The sequence below is a fragment of the Macaca nemestrina genome, chromosome 1 (genome assembly GCF_043159975.1).
Source record: "Macaca nemestrina isolate mMacNem1 chromosome 1, mMacNem.hap1, whole genome shotgun sequence".
NCBI lineage: Eukaryota > Metazoa > Chordata > Mammalia > Primates > Cercopithecidae > Macaca > Macaca nemestrina.
The window spans coordinates 1,172,288-1,199,932 of NC_092125.1; the positions used below are offsets into that span (position 1 = coordinate 1,172,288).

The 27,645-nt window shown below is 36.5% G+C and overlaps 2 protein-coding genes and 1 pseudogene across 4 annotated transcripts in view; 1 reads left to right on the forward strand and 2 right to left on the reverse strand.

Moving 5' to 3' along the window:
• Positions 1-14,481, reverse strand: part of LOC105474765 (olfactory receptor 2L8) — a 240,005-nt gene extending 225,524 nt beyond the window's left edge. For all 3 annotated transcript variants that reach the window (XR_011609899.1, XR_011609901.1, XR_011609903.1), the window contains exon 1: positions 14,314-14,481. The gene's annotated coding sequence lies outside the window, so the exon portion shown is untranslated. The remainder of the gene's footprint in view (positions 1-14,313) is intronic.
• A 126-nt stretch (positions 14,482-14,607) lies between these two features.
• LOC105474804 (dual specificity protein kinase CLK3-like) lies at positions 14,608-15,751 on the forward strand (annotated as a pseudogene).
• A 214-nt stretch (positions 15,752-15,965) lies between these two features.
• LOC112425376 (olfactory receptor 2AJ1) lies at positions 15,966-27,318 on the reverse strand. The gene is made up of 2 exons (XM_024790647.2): positions 26,728-27,318; positions 15,966-17,587 (listed from the first exon to the last, which is right to left on the reverse strand). The coding sequence occupies exons 1-2, from the start codon at positions 26,749-26,751 to the stop codon at positions 16,622-16,624; spliced, it is 990 nt and encodes a 329-aa protein (XP_024646415.2). The 5' UTR covers positions 26,752-27,318; the 3' UTR covers positions 15,966-16,621.
• Positions 27,319-27,645: the final 327 nt, after the last annotated feature.

The window sequence follows — 27,645 nt, forward strand, 5'->3', positions numbered from 1 at the left end:
TTCATAAATACATCTATCCTATTAGTCCTGTACCTCTAGAAAACCCTGACTAATACAGCGGTCCTTGGGTGAATCTCTGAGACATGCTGCATTCAGGTGAGACTCAGCACATAACCAGCTGTGGTGGCTATGGGGCAAAAACTCCTTTTGCTAGAGAAAAGCTGAGGGAAAATAAAGGGGACTTTGTCATGTACCTTAGGTACCAGCACACCCACAGGGGTTAGAGCACCAAGTGGGATCTTGGTGTCTCCAGTTCTAGGACTAGACTCTTGAACAGAATTTCTGGACCTGCCCTAGTCCAGAGGGGAGCCCACAGCCCTCAAGGATGAGTCCCAGGCCAAGCAAAATTCACCACATGCTGACTTAAGAGACCATGGGCCTTAAGACAACATTGGTGGGAGTCTGGCAGTACTCTTCGTGGCCTGAGGTGGTGGTGGCTATGGGGTGAGGCTCCTCCTCCTTTGGAAACAGGGGCAAAGATTGGGAAGTATGCCATCATGTGGTTTTAGTGCCAGCTCAGCCGTAATACAATAGAACACCAGGTAGACTTCCAAGGATTTTGGCTCTAGTCCCTGACTCCCAGATGGCACTACTGGACCAATCGGGGCTTAGGGGATCTCACCCTGAAGGGAAGGACACACGTCTTGCTCGCTTTGCCATCTGCTGATTGTAGAATCACAGGGCCTTGAGTGAACATAAGCAGTAACCAGGTTAGGGCAGGTTTTGGGAAGACACAGTGCTGTGCTGTCTTCAGGTCTGACCCAGTATGGTAAGAGTGGTGGTGGCCACAAGGGTAATTGTGTCATTCCACCCCCAGCTTTAGGTGTCTCAGAACAGATATATATATATCTCTGTGTGTGTGTATATATATATATCTGTATATATACACACACACATATATATACATGTATATATATACACACACACACACAAACACACACAGACAGAGAGAGAGTCCTGTATGTTTGAGACAAAGTAAGGGAAGGGAACAAGAGATTCTGCTTGGAAATCCAAAGAATTCTCTCAAACCTTGTCCAAGACCATCAAGGTAGCACACTTATGAGTCCATAAGAACCACAGCACTGCTGGACTTGCAGTGCCCCCTAAAGTAGCTACAGCTTAGATTATAACACCTAAGGGCTTTCAAATATCTGAAAAGCCTTCCCAAGAAGGATGGCAACAAATAAGCCCAGACAGTGAAGACTACAGTAAATACCTAACCATTCATTGCCCTGACACTGAAGAACATCTATCACATCATCATCATCCAGGAAAATATCACTTCACAAAATAAACACTGTAAGGCAGCAGGGAACAATCCTCAATAAACAGATATATGTGACTCTTCAGATAGAGAATTCAAAATAGCTCTGTTGAGGAAACTCTGAGAAATGAAAGATAATCCAGAGAAAGAATTCAGAATTCTATCAGATAAATTTAAATAAGAGATTGAATCATTAAAAAGAATCAAGCAGAAATACTGGAGCAGAAAAATGCAATTGAGATACTAAAGAATGCATCAGAGTTATTAATAGCAGAATGGATCAAGCAGAAGAAAGAATTAGTGAATTTGAAAACACATAGTCAGAGGCAACAAAAGAAAAAAGAATAAAAACCAATGAACCATGACAATAGGATCTAGAAAATAGCTTCAAAAGGATATTTGCCTTTATATTTCTAAGACTTATTGGCCTTAAAGAAGAGGTAGACAAAGAGGGGTAGAACATTTATCCAAAGAAATAATAGCAGACAACTTATAAAACCTAGAGAATGATATCAATAATACAAAGGTTAAAGAACACCAATCAGGTTTGACCCAAAGCAGACTATGTGAAAGCATTTAATAATCAAACTCTCAAAGGTCAAGGATTAAAACAAAAGAAGAATAATACTAAAATCAGCAAGATAAAACAAACAAAGAACATGCGAGGGAACTCTGACATGTCTGGAAGTATACTTTTAAGTGAAAACCTTACATAGCAGGAGAGGGGGCATGACATACTTAAAATGTTGGAGGTGGAAAAATACTTTTACACTAGAATATTATATCCAGCAAAAATATCCATCAAATATGAAGGAGAAATAAAAACTTTCTCAGAAGAACAAAAGCTAATGGATTTCATCAATACCAGGACTCTGCCACAAGAAATGCTAAAGGGAATACTTCAGTCAGAATGAAAAGGACATTTATGAGCAATAAATAATCACCTGAAGGTATAAAATTCACTGGTAATAGTAATACACAGAAAATTGCAGACTATTATAACACGGTAACTGTGGTGTGCAAACTATTCTTATCCTAAACAGAAAAACTAAACAATTAACCAATGAAAAATAGCAACTACAACAATTCTTCAAGGCATAGTCAACACAGTAAGATATAAATAAAAATAACAAAAAGCTAAAAAGCAGGGGTCTGAAGCTAAGGCATAGACTTTTTATTAGAATTCTTTTTGCCTATTTGTTTATGCAAATAGTGTCAAGTTGTTATCAGGTTAAAATAATGAGTTATACGATAGCGTCTGGAAGCCTCATGGTAACCTGAAACCATAAAACATATAAAGGATACACAAAAAAATAAAAAGCAAGAACTCAATCATATCACCAGAGAAAATCGCCTTCATTAGAGGAAGACAGGAAGGAAAGAAGAAAGAGAAGACCACAAAACAACTATAAATCAACCAAAAAATGGCAGAATTATGTCCTTACTTATCAAGAACAACATTAAATGTAAATGGACTAAACTTTCCATTCAAAAGACATAGACTGGCTGAATTTATGAGAAAACAAGACCCATGGATCTGTTGCCTACAAGAAACACACATCACCTATAAAGACACACATAGACTGAAAATAAAGCATGAAAAAAGATATTCCAAGCCAATGGCAACCAAGAAAGAGCAGGAGTCACTATACTTAGATCAGACAAAATAGGTTTCAAGACATAAACCATATGAAGAGACAAAGAAGGTCACTATATAACGATAAAGGTGTCAATTCATGTATTAGTCCATTTTCACACTGCTGATAAAGACATACCTGAGATTAAGAAATTTACAAAAGGAAGAGGTTTAATGAACTTACAGTTATATACAGCTGGGAAGCCTTCACAATCATGGAGGAAGGAAAGGAGGAACAAGTCACATCTTACATAGACGGCAGCAGGCAAAAAGAGGGAAAACGTGCAGGAGAACTCCTCTTTATAAAACCATCAGATCTCGTGAGACTTATTCACTATCACAAGAACAGCATGGGAAAGATTTGCCCCCACGATTCAATTGCTTCCCACTGGGCCCCTCACACAACACATGTTGGAGCACCTAGATACATAAAGGAAATATTACTAGAGCTTAAGAGAGATAGGACCCAATATAATAATTTCTGGAAACGTCATGACCCCACTGTCAGCGCTGGACAGATATTCCAGACAGAAAATCAACAAAGAAACTTCAGACTTAATTTGCACTGGGGTTCAAATGGATCTATATTTACAGAACATTTCCTCCAAGAGCTACAGAATACATGTTCTTTTCCTTAGCATATGAATCATTCTCATGGATAGACTACATGTTAAATCCCAAAACAAGTCTTAAGACATTCAAAAAAAAAAAATCAAACATCTCTGATCATGATTGAATAAAAGTGGAAATAAATAACAAGAGGAATATGGGAATCTATGTAAATACATAAAAACTGAACAATATGCTCCTAAATGACCAGTGGATCCATGAAGACATAAAAAAGGAAATTGAAAATTTTCTCAAAACAAATAATAATAGAAATAAACATCAAAACCTATGGAACATATCAAAAGCAGTACTCACTGGGCAGTTTATAGCTAAAAATACCTACATCAGAAAGGAGGAAAACTTCAAATAAACAATTTAACAATGTAACTTAAAGAACTAGAAAAGCAAGAGCAAACCAAACTCAAAATTCATCAATGAAAAGAAACAATAAAGATCAGATCACCAAAGAACAAATAAATTTTATTTTTTATGAAATTGAAATAAAAAATACAAAAGATCAATGAAACAAAAAGTTGGTTTTTATAAAAGTTAAACAAAATTGAGAAACCTTTAGACAGGCTACGAGAAAAAAAGAGAAGATCCAAATAAATAAAATCAGACATGAAAAAGGATGCATTACCACTGATACTAAAGAAATTCAAAGGCTCATCAGCAACTAGTATGAGCAACTATATGCAAATAAATTGGAAATTCTAGAAGACATGGACAAATTCCTAGATGCACATAACCTACCAAGATTGAGTGAGGAAGAAATCAAAAATCTGAACAGACCAATAACAAATAACAAAATTTAAGCTGTAATAAGAATTACCCATTTGGTTACCTATAAATAAAATCACAAAACACAATCACTTCACTGCTGAATGCTACCAAACATTAAAAACAAAACAAAAAAATTAATACCAACCCTACCCAAACTGTTCAAAAAAAAATACAACAGGAGAAAATACTTCCAAACTCATTCTATGAGGCCAGTATTACACCGATACCAAAACCTGACAAAGATATATTAAAAAAAAAAAAAAAAAAAAAAAAAAAAAAAAAAAACAAAGGAGAACTACAGGCTAATACCTCTGATGAATATTGATGCAAAAATCCTCCACAAAAATACCATCACACTGAAGTCAACAACGTATTAGAAAGATCATTCATCATAACCAAGTGAGATTTATCCCTGGGAAGCAAGCATAGTTCAACATATGCAAATCAATCAATGTGACACATCATATCAACAAAATGAAGGATAAAAACCATATGATCATTTCAACTGATGCTAAAAAAGCATTTGATAAAACTCATTATTTCCTCATGATAAAAACCCTCAAGAGACTGGGTATAGAAGGAACGAATCTTTATGTTAACATAACAAAACATTTTTAAAAGCCATATAGGACAGACCTACAACTAACATCATACTGAAAGGGGAAAAACTGAAAACCTTTCCAGTAAGATCTGGAACACGACACGAATACCCGCTGTCACCACTGTTATTTAACACGGTATTCATGGTCCTAGCTGGAGCAATCAGACAAAAGGAAGACATAGTGGACACACGAATTGGAAAAAAATAAGTCAAATTATCCTTGTTTGCTGATGATATGATCTTATATTTGGAAAAACCTAAATACTCCACAAGAAAACTATAATAACATAAACAAATTTAGCAAAGTTGCAGGATCCAATATCGACATACAAAAATCAGTAGCATTACTATATGCCATGAGTGAACACTGTATAAATAAAATTTTAAAATAATTCCATTTATAATAGCCACATATAAAATTAAATACCCAGGAATTAACCAAAGAAGTGAAAAATCTCTATAATGAAAACTATAGAACACTGAAGAAAAACTTGAATAGGAAACCAAAAAATTGAAAAATATTTCATGTTCATTGATGGGAAGAGTCAGTATTATTAAAATGCCCATACTATCCAAAGTAATCTACAGATGCAATGCAATCCCTATTAAAATTACCAATGACATTCTCCACAGAAATAGAAAAAACAGTCCCAAAATTTATATAGAACCACAAAAGACCCAGAATAACCAAAGCTATCCTAAGCAAAAAGAACAAAAAGGGAGGAATTACATGACTTTACATTATACTGCAGACCTATAGTAAACTAAACAGCATGGTACTGGTATAAAAACAGGATCATAGACCAATGGCGCAGAATAGAGAATTCAGAAACAAATTTGCACACCTATGGTAAACTTAACTTCGACAAAGGTGCAAAGAACATACACTGGGGAAATGAGCCTCTTCAATAAATGGTGCTGGGAAACTGGAATATTCACGAACAGAAGAATGAAACTATATCTCTATCTCTTGCCAAACACAAAAATCAAATCAAAATAAATTAAAGACTTAAATCTAAGAAATCAAACTATGAAACTACTACAAGAAAGCTCTGGGGGAAAGTCTCCAGTACACTGGCCTGGGCAAAGGCTCCTCGAGCACAAGAAGCACAGGCCCCACAAGCACAGGCCACCAAAGCAAACATGGACAAACAAGATCACATGAAGTTACAAAGCTTCTGCAGAGTAAAGATTACAATCAACAAAGTGAAGAGAAAACTCAAAAATGGGAGAAATATTTGCAAGCAAACCCTCTGACAAGGAACTAATAATCAGAATATATATGAGTAGCTCAAACACCTCTATAAGAATAAAATCTAATAATTTGAACAAAAAAAATGGGCAAAATATTTGAAGAGACATTTCCCAAAAGAAGACATACAGATGGCAAACAGGCATATGAAAAGGTGCCCAACATTACTGATCATCACAAAAATGCAAATCAAAACTACAATGAGATGTTACCTCACCGCAGTTAAAATGGTTTTCATCCAAAAGACAGGCAATAACAAATGCTAGCAAGGATGCAGAGAAAAGGGAATCCTTGTTCACTGTTGGTGGGAATGCAAATTAGTACAACCACTGTGGATAACAGTTTGTAAGTTCCTCAATAAACTAAAACTTGAGTTTCCATATGATCCAGCATTCCTACTGCAGATATCAAAGTGATGTCTGCACTCCTATGTTTGTTGCAGCAGTGTTTACAATAGCTAAGATTCAGAAGTCAACTAAGTGTTCATTTAAGATGACTGGATAAAGAAAATGTGGTACATATACACAATGGGGTATTATTCAGCCATAAAAAAAAAGAATGGTGTCCATGGGTAGAACTGGAGACCATTATGTTAAGTGAAATAAGCCAGGCACAGAAGGACAAACATGACATGTTTTCACTTCTTTGTGGAATCTAAAAATCAAATCTATTGAACTCGTGGACAAAGAGATTAGAAGGTGGTTACCAGAGGCTAAGAAGGGTAGTGAGCAGTGGCAGGGAAGGCGAGGATTGTTAATGGGCACCAAAAAAATAGAAGGAATGAATAAGACCCACTGTTTCACAGCAAATAGGGTGACTATAGTCAATAATAACTTAATTGCATATTTTAAAATAAAAAATATAATTGGATGATTTGTAACAAAATAAATGCTTGAGGGAATGAATATTCTATTTTCCCTGATGTGCTTATTTCATATGCCTGTATCTAAACATCTCATGTACCCCACAAATATATACACCTACTATGTACACACAGAAATTTAAATAAATAAATAATTTTTAAAAATCAGTAAAGGTAATCTGAAATTTTGTTGCAATCATGCTTTACCCAAAATAGTAGAGATTTCAATTAAAATGGAATTTTTAAAAGATTGGAGGAACACTTTTAAAATATATTCTTGTTCCTTTATATTATAATTGATAAGGTCCAGTTTCAAAAATATAAAACATTCTAGACATTCTCTAGCTTTGTATCAAATCTCTAGATTTGTATCAATATGTATTTTGATACAGGTGATGATAAAGGTACATTTGGATTTCAGTAGCCTATAAACAGGTAATAGATGTTTGAGGGGTCTGTCAAAAGCAATATGCCAATTATTCATAAGAAACATCTATGATACCTCTTTCCTCTAGGGCCATGCATTGACGAGTAAATGAATATTTTATTCCATTACCTGTACCTGTTTCTGTATTAAATGCAAATAGTTTGGAATCGGTGTACACATCATTAACAGCAGGAGCAGAATCATTTTAACTCATTATTATTATTATTATTATTATTAACATTTTACACTGCAAATAACTAAAACTCAACTCAGATTTGTGTAATAATTACAGATTAACATTTGGTGTTCCAAATACAGAATATTTTATTCAGTGGATTAAATAATTAATTTGCCATATTTTGTCTCTACTTTATATAGTTTCAGTCCCATGCCAAGTGTGGGTCCTTTTACCATAAAAATACTAAAGCTGCATCACCAGATTCACATCTGCAATTCAGTGTCCACACACACTACTCAGGTTACCATCGGAACAGTATGGGGAATTCTTTATCAGAATGTCCCCTTCAGTAAATAAATACCTGATCATATTGTTAAACAACCTATTGAATGGATAGTTCCAAAATAATCATGAAGAATGAGATTACTGTTATTGGTGAAATGGTTGGTTCACACCCCTGGCGCTGTAAGTTACTTTGTTTACAACTCCCAAATCTCAATGGCTTACAAAATAGGGGTATTTCTCATTTATATTACCTATTGAGTATGAGTCAAGTGCAACTCTTTTTTCCATTTTTATCTTTATTCCTGTTTCTTGTGTCACAAACTCACTGGCTCCCAAACTCACTTTGTCACTACCATGGCAAAGAAACAGGACATTGGTGGGACTAGGTAATGACATCTAAAGCATTTGTTTGGATGTGGAAGCCTTCATGTTTAATCATCTTGCATCCAGAGCAAGTCACAAAGTGCACATCCAAGACATGAGGTGCATCAAAGACAATTTTCTTTGTTTCCAGGTGTTGCAATTGCAGTTCCTCAATCATTTAATGAGATTTCATATATGGTTAAGGACTGTGTTCGGCTTCATACTGTGCCCTTATACTAGTCAGCCTTTTACTACTCATGATACACAAAGGGCATCCACAACATCCACAACGTATCAGTGGCATTGCTTTTGGTGTTTTAGTCATGAAGTCTTTTCCCATGCCTATGTCCTGAGTGGTATTGCCTAGGATTTCTTCTAGGTTTTTTATGGTTTTAGGTTTTATGTTTAAATATTTAATCCATCTTGAGTTAATTTTTGTATAAGGTGTCAGGAAGGAGTCCAGTTTCTGTTTTTTGCATATGGATAGCCAGTTTTCCCAGCATCATTTACTAAATAGGGAATCCTTTTCCCATTGTTTGTTTTTGTCAGGTTTGTCAAAGATCAAATGGTTGTAGATTTGCGGTGTTATTTCTGAGGCCTCTGTTCTGTTCCATTAGTCTATATATCTGTTTTGGTACCAGTACCATGCTGTTTGGGTTACCAGGGCCTTGTAGTAGGGTTTGAAGTCAGGTTGCGTCATGCCTCCAGCTTTGTTCTTTTTGTTTGTTTAGGAATGTCATGGCTATACAGGCTCTTTTTTGGTTCCATATGAAACTTAAAGTAGTTTTTTCTAGTTCTGTGAAGAAAGTCAATGGTAGCCTGATGAGAATAGCATAGAATCTATAAATTACTGTGGGCAGTATGGCCATTTTCACAATATTGATTCTTTCTATGCATGAGCATGGATTTTTTTTTCCATTTGTTTTTGCCCTCTCTTAATTCCTTAAGCAGTGGTTTGTAGTTCTCCTTGAAGAGGTCCTTCACACCCCTTCTAAGTTGTATTCCTAGGTATTTTACTTTCTTTGTCGCAGTTGCAAACGGGCGTTCACTCATGATTTGGCTCTCTGTTTGTCTGTTATTGCTGTATAGGAATGCCTGTGAGTTTTACACATTTTGTATCCTGAGACTTTGCTGAAGTTGATTATCAGCTTAAGGAGTTTTTGGGCTGAGACGATGGAGTTTTCTAAATATATAATCATGTCATCTGCAAAAACAGACAATTTGACTTCCTCTCTTCCTATTTGAATATCCTTTATTTCTTTCTCTTGCCTGATTGCCCTGGTCAGAACTTCCAATACTATGTTGAATAAGAGTGGTGAGAGAGGGCATCCTTGTCTTGTACCAGTTTTCAAAGAGAATGTTTCAAGTTTTTGCCCATTCAATTTGATATTGGCTATGGGTTTGTCATAAATAGCTCCTATTATTTTCAGACATGTTCCATCAATACCTAGTTTATTGAGAGGAGCTAGCATGAAGGGTGCTGAATTTTATCAATGGCCTTTTCTGCATCTATTGAGATAATCATGTGGTTTTTGTCATTGGTTCTGTTTATGTGATGGATTACATTTATTGATTTGCATATGTTCAACCAGCTTTGCATCCCAGGGTGAAGCTGACTTGTTTGCTGTGGATAAGCTCCCTGATATGCTGCTGGATTCAGTTTTCCAGTATTTTATTGATGATTTTCGCATTGATGTTCATCAGGGATATTGGCCTGAAATTTTATTTTATTTTTTTTTGTTGTGCCTCTGCCAGGTTTTGGAATCAGGATGATGCTGGCCTCATAAAATGAGTTAGGAAAGAGTCCCTCTTTTTTAGTTGTTCGGAATAGCTTCAGAATGAATGGTACCAGCTCCTCTTTGTACCTCTGGCAAAAAATTCGGTTGTGAATCCATCTGGTCCTGGGCCTTTTTTGATTGGTGGGCTCTTAATCAATGTCTCAATTTCAGAACTTGTTCCTGGTCTATTCAGGGATTTGACTTCTTCCTACTGTAGTCTTGGGAGGGTGTATGTGGCCAGATATTTATTCATTTATTCTAGATTTTCTTTTTTATTTGCATAGAGGTGTTTATAGTATTCTCTGATGGTAGTTTGTATTTCTGTGGGATCAGAAATTTGAAATATGTATACAAAGACATTTTTTCTCTGAGCTTTACTGAAAAGGAGGTAAGAAAGTATATCGTGTTTTCTTATGGCAAGACAAACTGTAAGAAAGATTTTAAAGCATCTCTATGTAGTCTATGAAAATCGTGGAATTCTGATCCAAATGCCAAATTTTGCAGATTCCTCTTGAGGTATTAAATGGGATATGAAGTGAGGGGATATCAAAAGCAACCTTGGTGAATCTATCGCACAACTTCAAAAATTGTCTACACATGGCAAACATTGTTATACAAAAGGGAAATATTTTCATGTCTCTACCCACTGCACATTTTTATATTAATCCTATACATAACCTTCTTGCATCCATAATTGCCTCAACATACTTATTTAGCAATATGCATCTTTTTAAACATAATTATTATACTATTATCAAATCTAAAACAAGTTATTATCACTTAATATCACAAAATATTCTATGTTTAAATTTTGATTGTCATATATGTATATTTAAGAATCAGAATCTAAGAGAAACCTGCCTATTTAAGTAGTTTAAGAAGTCTATTATGCATTTTGAGACTGATATTATATATAAATAAATGAGTTATATAGACGTGAAAATATTTCCCTTTTGTGTAACAATCTTTACCATGTGTAGACAGTTTTTGAAGTTGTGTGATAGATTCTGATTCTTTTAGATTCTATAAATAAATCATATCACATTCTTAAGTTATATTAATACTTATTAAAATTTATAACATTATTATACCTATAGTTTTTATGTCAAATTCAACCCAAATCTTTGAAAACAATTATTGTTGTTGTCTTAAATTTTCCAATTGTGGAAGGCAAAGTAATCAATTTCACCCATTAAAGCTTGCTATGATACTTTTATATTTTGTTAAACACTTTAATATACAACAGTATTTAACTTGATAAAATTAACTTAAACATTTACCTCATTAAAATGTGTTTTTCTAGGTTTTCCTATTAATACAATCATTTTAAAATGTTCCTAATAGAAACATTTATTTTTGCCTTTGCAATAACTTTTAGGATAAATCACTAGAAAGGTTTGTATAATATAAAACTATATGTATACATGAAATAAAACATAATTTTCAGGATATTCTTAAATACTGTATTCATGCTTCTAACAAAGAATGAGAAAATTAATTTGACTACATTCAATGTAGGTATGTCTATGTATATATGTGTATGTGCGTGTATTTTTCACTTGAGAAAACCAAAGTGTCAAAACAAAACATTCAATGAATAATGGTAATTTCAAGTGGCATTGTGGATTTTTTAAAAGAAATTTATTATAAGGCTTGAAATATAATTTTAGGAAGTTTATAAAAATACACACATTATATTAGTACATGTTTTTAATATAATGGGTTAATTGTATTTTAAATGTAATTCTTATATATTCTTACAATTTTAGTGGGAAGGAGGTGGAAGCTTTGGATTATCTTTTTCTTCCTATAGTGTGTTGGGTGATTGAAACTGGCATCCACAAAAGGAACAATACATTTTTAGACATCCGTTGAAAAAACAAGCATATGTAATAACTTTATTATTGTTGGGGTTTTGAAAATAGCCACATCTTTCAACACTTGGAAAGGCAGAAGGTTTGGTTTTCTTTCCAGAGACACTAATAACATTCTATAGACATTGAATGTGGAAACAGAGAGAACACACATGTGAAAGGAATTTTCCTATTCATTTTTTTAAGTAGAAAGTTACTCTCGAGGACATTTTTCATTGACACCAGAACATTGTCAGTGCTAACGCTGTAGATGATAGGATTGAGTGTAGGTGCAAGGCAAGGCAGGCATAGGATACTTATAGAAACATAACCTGGCCTGAAATGTGGTATGATTTAAGTCTCATATACATATGTGAAAATGAATTGAGTCCCAGTATGTTACAACTGCAATCATGTGGATGGAACAAGTGGAAAATGACCTTTTCCACGCCTCTCATAATGTCATCTGGAGGACAGCTCATGGAATTTGGACAGAAGCAACACAAATCATGGAGAAAGAATGATCAAAAATATGATGTTGCTTACATTAACTCCTCATTCATCCTGTAATGTGTCTACATAAGAGAATCTGATGTAGATATAAGAATATTTTTTTTTTTCCTAAAATAAGTTTCAACTTGTTAACTTACTAAGTCAGGTAGCAACTTATTAAGTAGAATGGATTTACTTAGGCACTATAGGGACTAATGGTTAATGGCCTCTTAAACTCTCTAAGTGAATACAAAGTTTTACCTCATTTTGTCTAATTAATGTCTTGCTTACTTTACTTATAGCATAAGAACTCCTCAACAGAAGTTGTGTTTCTTCTCAAATGAATTTCCACAGAAGTTTAAAGGACACATCCAGCTACCAGTGACCTACAACGGGATGTTCAGGAGACTACCCGTATCTCCACTGATACCCAGGTATCGGAACACTCACCACTACAAATGCATGTCTTTAGATTGTGATATACTATACCTTTTAGTGTACTAATTATTTCTATGTGCAGTACTTTAGATTTGTGGTTGATGCTTAAAATACCTAACTTTCCACTTCCAATTTCATCCAAGTATGCTTTACAATCCCATGCTGATTGAACCATGCTCTTTACACTGTTTATTAAGAAATATCTATATGTGTGTGTGTGCGTGTGTGCGTGTATGTGGGCATGTTTATTTATATACAGTCTTCTACTACCCTCAATGTAGGACTTTCTATGTTGCTATATCCCCAATACGAAAAATGTTTTTTAGCCCTATCACAGAGTATTTTTGAATTTTAATCTGTCAATTCAAAAATCTCTGAATTCTGACTTCTAAATTCCTATATCGTCCTCAGATCTTTTCTGCAGAATGACTTTCTCTTGCTTGCAATAATATCTTGGTAGTGGGATTTTTACTGTCTCTGATTTCATGCTGTTCTTGGGTCCACATTAGGTATTACTATGAGTTGCAAAAGCAGGCTTTAAAAAATATACAGCACATGATGCATCTAATATTAACATTAGCACTTCCAGTCAATTCTGAACTTCTTTTAGCAATACATTTTTATATATCATTATGCTAGTAATTTTTCCTTAGCACACCAGGGACAGGAGACTGTTACAGGTCTGGAATCAAGCAAAAAAAATCTCAATTGCCAGGGAAAAAATGTTATTAATATATAATAATTGCTTATTTTATGTCTAAATCATCAACATTAAATAGTTTTATTATTAGAAGGTAACTTGATAGTTTATTTAAGGTCCTTAACATACACTGCCGCAATGTTCTTTTTAAAATGTTTGTACCATATTTCAGGTACGCCGACAATACGTTATGATGCCCAACTCCCTAAAATATTGTTAACATTTACTACTATTGTTTTAAAATTTCCAATTGTGAAAGGCAAAATAATGATTTTTCATTAAAGTGTCATATACATCTTCATATTTTATGTTAAATATTTAATAATATTTCTCTAGTATAAAACATTTAGTTAACATCCTACAATAAAGTTAACCTGAACATTTACTTCATTAAAATGTGTTTTTCTAGTTTTTACTCTGAATAACATTATTTAGGGGAGAGGCGCTCAGAGCCGGGAGCGGGGCTGAGCAGCAGCCGAGCCTGGGAGAGGAGGCCTCGGAGCCAGCCCCATCCCTGAACTGCTCATGGGAGAAGAGGCCTCGGAGCCAGCCCCATCCCTGAACTGCTCATGGGAGAGGAGGAGGTCCCTGACCAAGCCCCATCCCTGAGCTGCAGATCGGAGAAAAGTACCCTGAACCAGCCCCATCCGTGAACTGCTGGTGGGACAGGAGGCCCCTGAGCCAGCCCCATCCCTGAGCTGCTGGTGGGAGAGGAGGAGGCCTGACAGTCGGGAGCAAGAAGGGAGACTTCGGTAACCATCCCCGTCCCCAAGGGGGCCTCTCGCCTGATACCTCGGTCCGGAAGGCGTGCCCAGCTGCCCTTCCTCAGGAGACACCAGTGTGTAGAGCAGAGCCCTTCCTTTCAAGAAGGTCTTCACGCTCTCATCGTGGTCCGCGGTTACGGGAGGCCATCCTGGACCCACAAGCACGCCCGCCATTGCCAAAGACGCCTCAGCGTCCAGGAGTCCCGCGAGTGAGCCCAGGGCGCAGGTGCGGAAGAGGATAAAGAGGCTCCACCTGGTGGCCGCGGCGGGTCCTGCAGCAGCGCGTCCTCCAGGAGCCCCGCTAGGGGCTCAGGTGCGGAAGATGATAAAGAGGCTCCACCTGGTGGCCGGGTCGGTAATTGGCTCCAAGAGCAATAAAGACAGCGGGAACCTGGGCCAAGGCGCCTGTGGCAAGGGGGTGAGTGCTTGGACCCTGCCAGATGGACGTCTCGGATTGCCCGGGGGTCATCTGCAATGTGGGCAACTACCGGGAGACGGCACCGCCAAAAATCAACGCTCTCGAAAAAAGTAAACGAGACGGACTAGGAGAACCAGCTACTGTGTGTCTTGGGGTGTGACTGGTTCACCCTCCACAGTCCGTGTACAGCACTTTAAGCTCCTGGGCAGGAACACCCTTGAGTTCCCGAAGGAAAATAACTTCCAGCCATTCCCCTCCCACATGTCTGGCACATGGCCCACCAGCTCTGCACACCCTTAGATTTCTGCATGAGAACCGGCTGACCCACACACGTAAACCAAGAACATCCTGCGTGTGGATTCTGAATTACACACCTTCCACAGAGAGCACAGGGGCAATGAGAAGTCAGCGAGGACCACCAGCGTCCGAGGGGCTGACATCCGCAACGCCACCGCTGACCGTGAGCATCACACCGCCATGGTGACCACCGTCACTGTCGCCTGCCTGAACTGATCCTTGATCTGGGCTGGACACGCCCCTGCCATGTCCGGGCCATGGGCTGCATTCTCTTTAAGTACTACCAGGTTTCACACTCTTCCAGACCTATGAAAACCAAGAGCACCTGGTGATGATGAAGACCCTAGGGCCCAGCCCATTACGCATGATCTCCTGTACCAAGAAGCAGAAATATTTCTACAAAGAGGGCCTAGTTTGGGATGAGAACAGCTCGGACGGCCCATATGAGAAGAACTGCAAACGTCTGAAGAGTGACATGCTCCAGGACTCTCTGAAGTACGTGCAGCTGTTTGACCTGATGAGGAGGGTGGTAAAATTGGACCCTGCCCAGCACATCAAACTGGCTGAGACTCTTCTGCAGCCCTTCTTTGCTGGTCACCCTCAGTCGTGGTCCTTCCAAACCACAACCCAAGCAGATGACAGGCACAGGACACCGCATGAGGAGAGCGGAACTGGGCTGCCCAGTCCCCTTTCTCCAGCCCCTACCACTAGGTCCCGAGACCAGAACCACCCAGTGAGCAGTGCAATGTGAAGGAAGGCGGGAGCCTGCAGGGGAGCCGAGGTGGTGCCCAGCTGCCAGAAGGCAGATTTGACACAAGCTGTTCATATGTTTTAAACTGATAAAGTATGTCTTACTGTTTGTAAAAAGAAGAAAAAAAATTAAATGTATTCTCAATAGAAATATTTATTATCTTCTTTGAAATAAATTTTAGGATAAATTGCTAGAAGAGTTTCTAGAATATAATCCTATATGTAAAAATGAAATAAGAAAATTTTTATGATACTCTAATGTATAGTTCCTTCTAGCATAGGATGAATAATTCAATTTTAACACAACTTATATCTGTATATTTGTGTGTACATATATATGTGTTTGTGCATCCATATACATATTATATATAATATATATAATATAAATATATATATAATTTTACTAAACAAAGGTGTTGACAAACCAGGCAAATAATAATGGAGATTTCATATGGAATTTGTGAATTTTTGATAAATGATTGTTAGCAAAATAATTTTACAAAGTTTTATAAAAATAAACATTATATGGATTTGTCTTATACAATAAATGTGTGATTTTATTTTTAAGGATATTCTTATAAAGTCTTACAATTTTAATGTTAGGGAATAGGACTACTCCTTGGGTAACTTTTACTTCCTGTAACTGTTGCATGACTATAAATGGTACCACAGAAGGAACAATACATTTCTAGTGGTAAATGTTTACAACACAAACACAGGTTATTATTTATTATTAACAAAGTTTCTGAAATATTCACTTCTATCCACATGTGGCAAGATAGAAGCTTTGATTTCTTTCTAGAAAACCTATTACGAGTACTCTTCAGGTATTTAACGTAGAAATAGAACACATATTCAGAAATTTTCCTATTCATTTTTTATGCAGAAACTTACTTTTGAGCATATTTTTCATCACCGCCAGAACATCTTTATTCCTAAAGCTGTAGATTAAGGGGTTGAGTGTGGGTGTGAGGATCGTATAGAATATTGCCAGGAACTTATCCTGGCCTGGAGTGTGGTGTGATTTAGGTCTCATATATGTAAAAATAAATGGCCCATAGTACATCATGACCACAATCATGTGGAAGGAACAAGTGGAAAATGACTTTTTTCTTGCCTCTGATGATTTCATCTGGAGGACAGTAAGAATAATTTGGCCATAAGAAGCAGAGATCAAGAAGGCAGGGATCACCAGGAATAACACAGCACTTACATAAACCCCTCGTTCATAGTTTGTTGTGTCTGCACAGGACAACTTCAACATGGCAGGGACTTCACAGAAAAAGTGATCGATTGCCCTAGAGCCGCAGAAGGGAAACTGCAGTGCGTAAGCTGTGTGGACTGTGGAGTTGAAAACCCCAATGAGCCAGGAGCCTCCAGCCATGAGAGTGCTGGCATACTCCTTCATTAGAGTCGGATAGCGCAGTGGGTGACAGATGGCCACATAGCGATCATAGGACATTGCAGCCAGGAGAAGGCACTCACCACCTAGGAGGGTGAGGGACAGAAACACCTGGAACCCACAACCTGCAAGTGAAATAGTTCTGCTGCCTGACAGGAAGTCAGTGACCATTTTGGGAACGATGTTGGAAACATGCAAGATATCCATAAAGGAGAGATGGCTGAGCAGAAAATACATTGGAGTGTGGAGTCGTGAGTCACTGCGAATGAGGAGGATCATGAGTGTATTTTCTGTTACACTCATAATGAAAATGACAAACATAAATGAGAAGAAAACCAGACTTGTTGGGGAAGAAGAGAACAGTCCCAAAAGTATGAAATCGCTGCTGAAAGTGTCATTCTGATGGCCCATCATGAATTTGCTTTGTTTTTTAACCTAAAAAGAAATAATAAATAAATAATAAATAGAGAAAGAAAAAAAGTGTAAATCTTAATCTCAGAATAATATGCCTGCATAATAAAATGAGAGTGAGTGATGCATGTTTTGTAATCATCAAGGAACTCTTAGGAAGCTTTTGGAGTGGGCATGTTTTACAAGTTGGGCGTTTTTATTTGTTCAAACCAACTGATATTTAGTATACTGAGTGGGCTCTTGGCTCCATGTTGAGTCTCATAATCTTAATTAATTACATGTAATTTACTCGAGTCTACCCTTTTCTCAAATGTCACCTTCTCAAGGAAGCCTACACTTGCACACCCTTTAAAAATTTGTAAGGCTCCCAGTTGAACCCTAATTTCCTGGTCCTCTTTACTCTGCTCCATTTTCACGTTTGCATATCCCTTTTCACCTTCTCGTACATTAAATAGTAAGCACACTGGTTATATTTACTGTTTATTTTCATTCTCTGCCAGAATTTTCCCTTCACAATGAGAGATTCTTGTTCTGTTCACTGGTATAGCCAACTGCCTGGAACAGAACCTAGTGCATAGCAGTTGCTCAACAATGTTTGTTGAATCTTTGAATGAAACAAATGAACCACAGAACTTAATATTCTCTAATGCATTTATTATTTAGATTAAACTTATAGAAAATAAAATGTATAATTCTAAGACTTCCCAAAGTAATAATAAAATATTGTCACAAAACCCAATATGTTTGTAATTTGAAACACGATATTTTAAATGTAAAAAATAGAAGTATCATTTAGTCAACATCAACCACGTGTCTTTAAGGATATATTTTTACACTTACCTGTTATGTTAACTTGTAGAAATTGAAGTATAATATATTAATCCTCTATGTGGGGAATAGTAGGTGTTGATATTATTTATTTATATTTTGATAGTCATTATTTAAATGGTTAGTTATTTGTGTACCTCCTGTATGTGTAAAATTTCCCTCAATATAAATAAATACATACAAATACGCATGTACATATGAATTTGTAAATTATAAAATTTGTAAATACATTAGTCCAGGTTTCTTTCAATAAATTTTATAATCATGAAAACAAACAACAAACATTGAAAAATTATTTTCCACCTTATTAACAGCTACTTAAGTTTGAATAAAATGAGCTTAGATTTTCCCTTTTGTAAAATAAATGCAAAAGTATGTTCCTGACAATATATAAATGATTTTTATTTTAATTTTTGTGAATATTCAGATTCTTCATAAATAACAGATCCCTTAATCCTATTTTAATTCCCTTGAATTACAACAATGGTGTGCTATGACTTTCAGAGTTAGAAAAGATAAGCACCTCAATGAGGTTTACAGATGTTTGTGTAATTAGTCCCGCCTGTTTTTTTGTTTTGTTTTGTTTTTGAGACAGAGTCTTGCCCTATTGCCTAGACTGGAGTGAGTGGCCCGATCTCGGCTCACTGCAACCTCAGTCTCTGGGGTTCAAGCAATTCTCGAGCCTCAACCTCCGAGTAGCTAGGACTACAGGTGCCACTACCATGCCCAGCTAAGTTTTGTATTTTACTAGAGATGGGGTTTCACCTTGTTGGTCAGGCTGGTCTCAAACTGCTGACTTCAAGTGATCTGCCCGACTCAGCCTCCCAAAGTGCTGGGATTACAGGCATGAGCCACCATACCCAGCCAGTCCTGCCTGTTTTTACTGTTTTTACCCATGGCTTGTAAAATTTAATGACACACATAGATTGAAACTTAACGGCAGTGGTCCCTTGCCTGAGCCAATCATACATAAATTTACAAAATGAAAAAATACTGCTGACAACTCACAATCAACACACCCGTATCCAAGGTTGTTAACTTTTCGTCACTCCCTGGAGTTACATCATTCTTCCGGTTTTACTTGTTCAATAAATGATTTACTTTTGTTTCTGTGATCCCATGTCCTACTGAATCATCAGTTCTTACCAACTTCCTGGCCCATTTTAGGTCTAATGAATTCCTTTTTACAAGAAAGATTTAATTTTTTAAGTGATTTTTGATGTTAAAATATTTTTAACTATGCATAAATTATCTGTCTCTGTATTTCATACTGGCTTTTACATGTTTTAGAGTTCATATTATAAACACAATAATACCTGTATTTTTTCTTCAGAAATTGGAAGCAATCCACAATTTATTTCTTATCTTCATCATCTTACTTCCAACACCTTACGTTCACTACCATGAGGCACCTGCTATTTCTGCAACTTTTTTTTAATGTCTCTTGGCCTAACCAATCAGCGATCTGAAATATACTCCCATAATGACGGAATGATTAATGAAAGCATATCTTCTATGTTATCCAGGAGTATTTCAATTTTGGATGAAATCTGCCATTGTATGCAAAGAGAAATGCTCTAGTAGTGAGCTTCTCAATTCCGTGTTTGAAAGTGGAGAAAACATGTGTCACCTCTCCTGTAGCTTGTTCCCCACACATGCAGCTCTTTCCCAAAGTAACATTCATTTCTCACCCATCTGGCTCCAAGTATACTTTGTTAGTAATGTTAAATGTTAGAGAAAAACATAACATACACCCTACATCCATCTCTTTTCTATAAGCTTGGAGATTAATCAGAGAACATGCTCTCCTCAGGATTCTGTTTTAACTTTTTCAGTTTTTTGGATCTGTAGTTTTTAGGAAATTCTTATGCTTTCCAAAAGTCTGTTCACATCTTTATATATACTTAAAGTTTTATCATTTGGAAGGAGCAGTCAGTCAGTCCAGGCTAAAATTTAACCAGTGGACATTATACTTCACATAAACTGAGCATAAGAGAGTCAATTTGATTTGAGGAAACACAGGTCATGATTATGGAGAAAGAAATATAGAATGACACCAGCATAAATCATGTAAATAATTTCATACTAAGTTTAATACAAACAAAAGAATAGACATTTTTTTCCAGATACATCATACTTCTTTCAAATGACAACTGTATGTGATTAAATGTCTGCGTGTGGGTATGTGTGGGTGTGTGTATGCGTGTGAGAGACCTTACCATATCTAAAAATGTCTTCATTTAGGAACAATAATTTAGGCTCCTTAAATTATTTAGCCAATTATTCCAAAAAGTTGGTATGTGTAGCCAAATTGTTTGTCAATGGAACTACCTCAGAGCCCATATGTTTATTCCCATTAGTGAATCAAACTATTCCTATCTGATTGCTGTGCAAATGTTCTGTTGAATTTACCCCTGCCTGGAACTTACTTTCTAGATGTAGACACCATCATACCCCAGTCTCCTTTTGTACTTTTACTCTTCACTCATTGACTCACTACACTCAAATTCTTCTGAGCACTTTATATTTATGAAGATTGTTCAAACACACTACCTAGTCATTAATTTAGACTTAGTTCAACTAAAAATACTTTTCATTTATCTACCATATGTCTAACTATACTGATAAGGCATACAACAAATTTCTTCAAATTTTGATATTTCTAGAAGTCAATATTTCACTAATATTGATATGACTTTACATTCAAATTTTAGGCAGTTATTTATTTACTTCTACATTCTTTACATTAAATGTTTGACTGCAGGACAGGCACAAGACAAAATTCACCAAATCTATTCTGATAAGCCTAATCATAAATGCTTCAAGTATCAGACTTAATGAGTCAGTGACTGACTAACAAAAAGATGGTCACTGGTAATTCACTGAACTACAGTGGAGTTTCATAGGAGAAGCAAAAGTCAAATACTAAATTAACCTAAATATGGATGAAATTTTACTATTACTTTATCTAGAGCAGATATGGGTATAGTAGAAATATAATGGATGTCACCTAGCCCAGGAGTATGGTATTGATTCAAATATTTTATTAAGAAAATAGCAATAATATCCATATCCTAATGCTTTGAAAAGAGATAAACAAGAAAATTTAATGCAAATACAATAACCTGAAAATATTTTATTTTCTGTCTTACATGAAACACCAATCAGATATGAAATTATATCTGAAATAAATATTCATTAAATTATATCTGAAATGAAATTCTATTAAATGAAGATCATGACAGCACCTGCCTGATAAAGTTATTTTGAATATTAGATGAGAATCATTAAATACCTCCCACCACAAACACACACACACACAGACACACACACACACAGACACACACACACACACAGAGTGAAGAGCGAAAACAGAGGCCTGGCACACAATCAGTATTCAGAATGATTAATATCGTTACTACTATTAATACTAGATTAGTATTCTTTTTTGTTGTTGTTTCTTAAATTCACATGTAAGTGGTTATATACCAGGAAGTGGGAGACAATGAGAAAGTAAGGGGGAGGAAAAGAGCAGCAGAAAGGGAAGGTATGAAAGAAGAGAGATTCAGGATATGATAGAATCAAATTCTGTAAAGCAAGGTATAACATAATGGAATTGATCAGAAGTATATTTTGTACTCACTGTCCAGAAATTTGGTTCATTCAGCTAGGGAGAAAGCAGCTCACGACATTGAATGAGAATGTTTAGGTTGGCTTCCTCACCCACACGCACACATGAAATTGTGTGATACACAGCTAACTGAGACTTTGAAATCAAATAACCTGAGCTGCTTACAATTTCATTTTATACCAGCCATTTGATGTTTTCATTCATCATTTTTCCCTTCTATTTTTTCAACTCCATACAATCATTACAGAGTGAGTGACCACGTGTCTTCTCCTTGTTACTGCGACCCAGTTTGAGGGAATCTTATAATTAGCACCTCACGGTGACATCAAATACATCACATCATGCACTAAAGTGCTCAAGTAAAAACTACCATGCACAACTGCCCAAGCCAGAAATCACACAGCCATTCTCGAACTCTCTTTATCTCTACCCCCTTCCATAATTGTGTCACTATCGCCTACATGTTCTGCTTATGTAAATGCCTCTCAGGGGTTATTCCTTCCCATCAACTGGGTTCCATGTGTGGTCATGGTGGCTGTAAAGCACACATTCTATCCTTCTCTTTCAAATGAACAGAACCTGTATGAGCTCAGCACCATCCACATATAATCACACACTACTCGTCACTTCTTGAAGCCAGTAGAGTCTGGCCAACTGATTAAATCCTGGACAACTACAACACATGAGTGGTGGGGACTGAAGATACAGACCCTTCTTGCTTCCTTCATCCTGATTCTTTAGCATATGGATATGATGATGTATGTTCCTGAAATGTTCCTCTAACTGTTTCATAGGGACAAAATCCAAGGTATTAAGGAGCCGAAGATAGTGCTCTACCAGGCAATTTCCTGTTGATGACCAATCACAAAACCTGCCCTGATTAGCCAAAATAAACACTTGCTTCTTATAAACAAATTAAAAATGATTCTTGCTTTGAGGGAAGTGCTTCAACATTGGTCTCAGGAAATATTTTATGTATGACCTCAAAAGCACAGGCAACAAAACAAAACAGACAAGTACGGCTATATTAAACTAAAAATCTGCACAGCAAAGGCAACATTCAACAGGGTGAAAAGACAACCTGCAAAATGGAAGATAATATTTGCAAACTATTCATCTGACAAAAGATTAATATATAGTATATGCAAGGAACTCAAATCAATAGCAAAAAAACCCATAATCCAATTAAAAATGGGTAAATGATCTAAATACATAGTTCTCAAAAGAAGACATAAAAATAGCCAAGTACTTGAAAAAATATTCAACATCACTAATCATAAGGGAAATGCAAATCAAAACAACAATGACAAATCAAAAAAGACAAAAAATAACAAATGCTGGTGAGGATGTAGAGAAAGAGAAGTCTTACACAGTGTTGATGGGAATGTAAATTAGTATAGCTATTATAAAGAACAGTATGAAGGTTCCTAAAAATATAGATCTATCATATAATCCAGGAATTCCACTCCTGGGTACATACACAAAGGAAAGGAATTTAGCCTATTGAAGAGACATCTGCACATCCATGTTTAGTGCCGCACTATTCACAATATCCAAGACACGGAATCAAACTACATGTTCATCACCAATGAATAGATAAATAAAATGTGTTATATATACACAATGGAATACTATCCGGTCATAAAAAGAATGAAATTTTGTCATTTGTGGCAACAGGATGAGCCTGGAGAACATTATATTGAGTGACATAAACCAGACCACAGGAGGATAAATACTGCATGTTCTAATTCATATACAGAAGGTAAAAAATCGGATCTTATAGAAGTAGATAGTAGGATAGTGGTTACTAGAGGCTGGGAAACATGGGGAGCTAAGGAGGAGAGAGAGAAGTTGCTCAATGAGGACAAAATTATAACTATGTTGGAGGAATAAGTTCCAGTGTTCTATAGCACTCTAGGATGATTATCGTTAATGACAATTTTTTGTATGTTTTTAAATAGCTGCAAGAGAGGATTTTCAACGTACCCAGCACACATGCACACACACACACACACACACATATACACACACAAATGTTTGAGGTGATTAATATGCTAATTACCCTGATGTGATGATTACACTTTGTATGTATGCAAATATCACTCTGTACTCCATAAACATGTGCAAGTATTATGTGTCAATTAATTTTTTAAATTCGTGTTTTATGTTTAAGTGCCTACTTACCAAGTCTCTATTACTGATGACAAAACTGAATTCTCTCTTATTATGCACTTAATAACCTTATGATGGCATTAGAAAAAAGAAAACTATTTTCTCATTATAGTGGAGGTAATTAAAGGCAAAAACTGAGGTTATTTCCAGAAACTAGGGAAATGTATTTTGTGTGGTAGTTAGCAAGTTATTTGTTAACTCTGTTACATGTTCTACTATAGAATGCATAGCAAAACCCAGCAAGTGTGAGATGAAGCATGCTAGAGTTAGCAGAGATAAAACAATAAGCATAGGCCGGGCGCGGTGGCTCACGCCTGTAATCCCAGCACTTTGGGAGGCCGAGGCGGGCGGATCACAAGGTCAGGAGATCGAGACCACGGTGAAACCCCGTCTCTACTAAAAATAGAAAAAATTAGCCGGGCGCAGGGGCGGGCGCCTGTAGTCCCAGCTACTCGGGAGGCTGAGGCAGGAGAATGGCGGGAACCCGGGAGGCGGAGCTTGCAGTGAGCCGAGATTGTGCCACTCACTCCAGCCTCGGCGACAGAGCGAGACTCCGTCTCAAAAAAAAAAAATAAAAAAAAAAATAAGCATTGGGGGTCAAAGATTCATCTGCCTAAAACATGAAATAGATATCACCCAAGTCTCATACTTAGAAGCCTTGCAGGACTAAAAACATTAACTGGGGTTGAATTGAAATGAAGGCAGCTGCAAGCACTAGATGGCGAGTGTCAGCCTGACAAGGAAAAGACTCCATGGCTGAAACCTCATCAAGCACTTTCCCTTGAGAACGCTGCAGAAGACAGTAGGTACCTTGCGTGTCACAAAGAAGCAAGTTACGTTTGCTCCCACTGAAGTCTATTGTTGAAACTATTCTCAATGCAGCGGCATTTAACTAATATTGGGAATAATCAAGAGATTAAAAACTATCTTAGCAGTAGATTTTGATGGATATTGGTTTCAAATGGAAATTAATAGACACAAAATATATTTTTAGAAACAGAAGTACTGTCAAAGGAAACCTAAGTCTGTTTGGTACCACTCTGAATTTGTGTGTTGTAGACCTGTAAGTAACTCCCTAGACTGCTGAGATAGCAGTAGCAGGAATTTGGCCACAAATTGTATGCATCAATGTACAATCTCCACTTTCATCTGCAGATTAAAAAAGCGATAGGATTATGCTGAGGGAAAGAAAATTCAATGCCAAAGGCAATGTCAATTTTAAAAGGACACAGTGGACAAACAATCTTTTCAGAGGCCAAAACGAGGGGTATATAAAAAGTTAGCCAACATGATTTCTCCACTGACAGCAGACAAACTCTTTACCACTCCTGTCAATTAAAGATCTTTGGATTATTGTTTGTTAATGTATTAAATTTCAACTGGATGTGCAACAATTTAGTCAACTATGATGTTATTTGTTACATTTATATAACCTTTCAATTTTAATAGTAAAAGTAATGTAATAAGTACCACTGAGTTTCTAACTTTTTATATTTGAATCAAAACTAAAATTCTGTGTTAAAGATAATAAGTTTATATTTCTATTAAGTCATTTCAAATAATTTCAATGGTGTATCATTTATCTAAATAAAATGGAACTATTACATTTGCTTTATTGAATAATTTGTAAAAATCAAGCCTACTATAGGCGTATCTTAAAGTACTGATTCACTTTAGTACATTATGTACATATGGATATTATTTTAGAATATTAGTCATTTCGTGATCAGAATATACAGCAGAAATATATTAATGAGAAAGGGTTAGTGAAGAAGGCAAGTGAGTTGATCTGGGAATAGAAAAACTAGCACAGTGGTCTGTGATAATCGTTTGCTACCCTTAACACATCTATTAGATTTTATATTGGGGGAATCTTCAATCTATAATTCCAATATGTTTTACTCAAAATATTTAGCACCTGCTTTTATATGATAGAAACACAAATATTGTAATATTATAATGACAACTAAGTTAATTCCCTGCCTCAGATTTCTCCCCATATAAATACATTTCAGTCCTAATACTAGATTCTTCTTTCTGGGACCACAGTTTTGAGCCTGCAGACATTCTCCTGGGTCACATTTTTTAAAATTAAAAAAAAATCATAAAATTTGCCTGAGTTTAGTTCACATTTCTGGTGAAACTGAAGTATTTATATTTACAGAAATTGAGCTGTCTTGCATCTTTTTCATAAGTTGGGTTCTTTCTTGCACATAAACATTCTTCCCCAGCACTTCTAAAGGCTTCAATTTCTTCAGTTTTCCTAAAATTTTTCATGTAAATCTTCCCTCCACGGAGACTTCCTTGTTCTCTTCAAGGGGATGACTCTCTCCCCCTCAGAGCCTGCTCTGTCAGAACGTCATGTTTAATCTACAGTTTAGCTGCTTACGTTTATGTGGACTGTCTGCTCCTTCCTGATGAGGGCTGACTGCAGGTGGACCCTAGAGCACCCTGAACATCACCTGTGCCTTCCTACATGACCTGACCCTGAAGTCCTCCTGGGGTCCTCATCTCCCACCACATTTGACCTTACCAAGTTCTGCTGCTCACAGGACATTCCAGGCAGGGCCTTTCACATTTAGCACACTGGGCTCAATACCCCTTCCTTCCTCATGGTGTCCAGCTGCTGTTCGTGCTACTCAGATGTTTGTTTCAATGTCACCTCCTTGAGAGTGACTCAGAGGTATTGGGTGATACTCAGTTCAGTGATTTCTTTCTGATTAGCTGACAGTTTGCAGGGAGAAGGGGGATATGTGGTTTGAAAGGAGCAAGGAAAAGAATGAAAGACACCTTCCCAACAGGAAGTCCTGTAGTGTGTGGCTTCTGGGAGAGAAAACGGCCACCCTTTCATAGGGCACCATTAGGAGCCATGTCCCTAGGGGATGTGTGAGAAAAGCGAGGAGAACCTGCAGCAATAGCTTGTGTGAAAGGAGGAAAACCATTTGACAACACCTTGAACTCTAATGGAAGAAATGATGGCGATTTCAAATGAGTGTGCATGTGTATATGAGTGGGATAGGGGCAGTGCTCACTGAAACACTGTGACAACTAGCTCTTTCCTGAGTGCAAGCTTTTTAAAGGGAGACAACTGAATTCAGGTCTATATAAAGGTAAACAATGAATTTTACCCCAATAAGCTTGTCTCCATTGTTTTTTAAAAAATGAGAATTAACACTGAGCCGATTCTGGAAGGTTATGGTTATAACTAAAATAATAAAATGAAGGTGAAATATTAAGCAAAATACATTTGCAAAGTAAGTACTAAATGAACAAGAGGTATTTCTGTTTATTACTATTATTATAGTTATTATATAAGAAGTTATACTCTACTTCATCTAGGCAAGGGTTAAAACAATTCACTTAATGTGTCTGAAAGGATATGGAAGTTGACTATTTGATGAAATTACCCTATGATCAAATTATGCCTGTGTTTATAGAAATAAACCAGGTT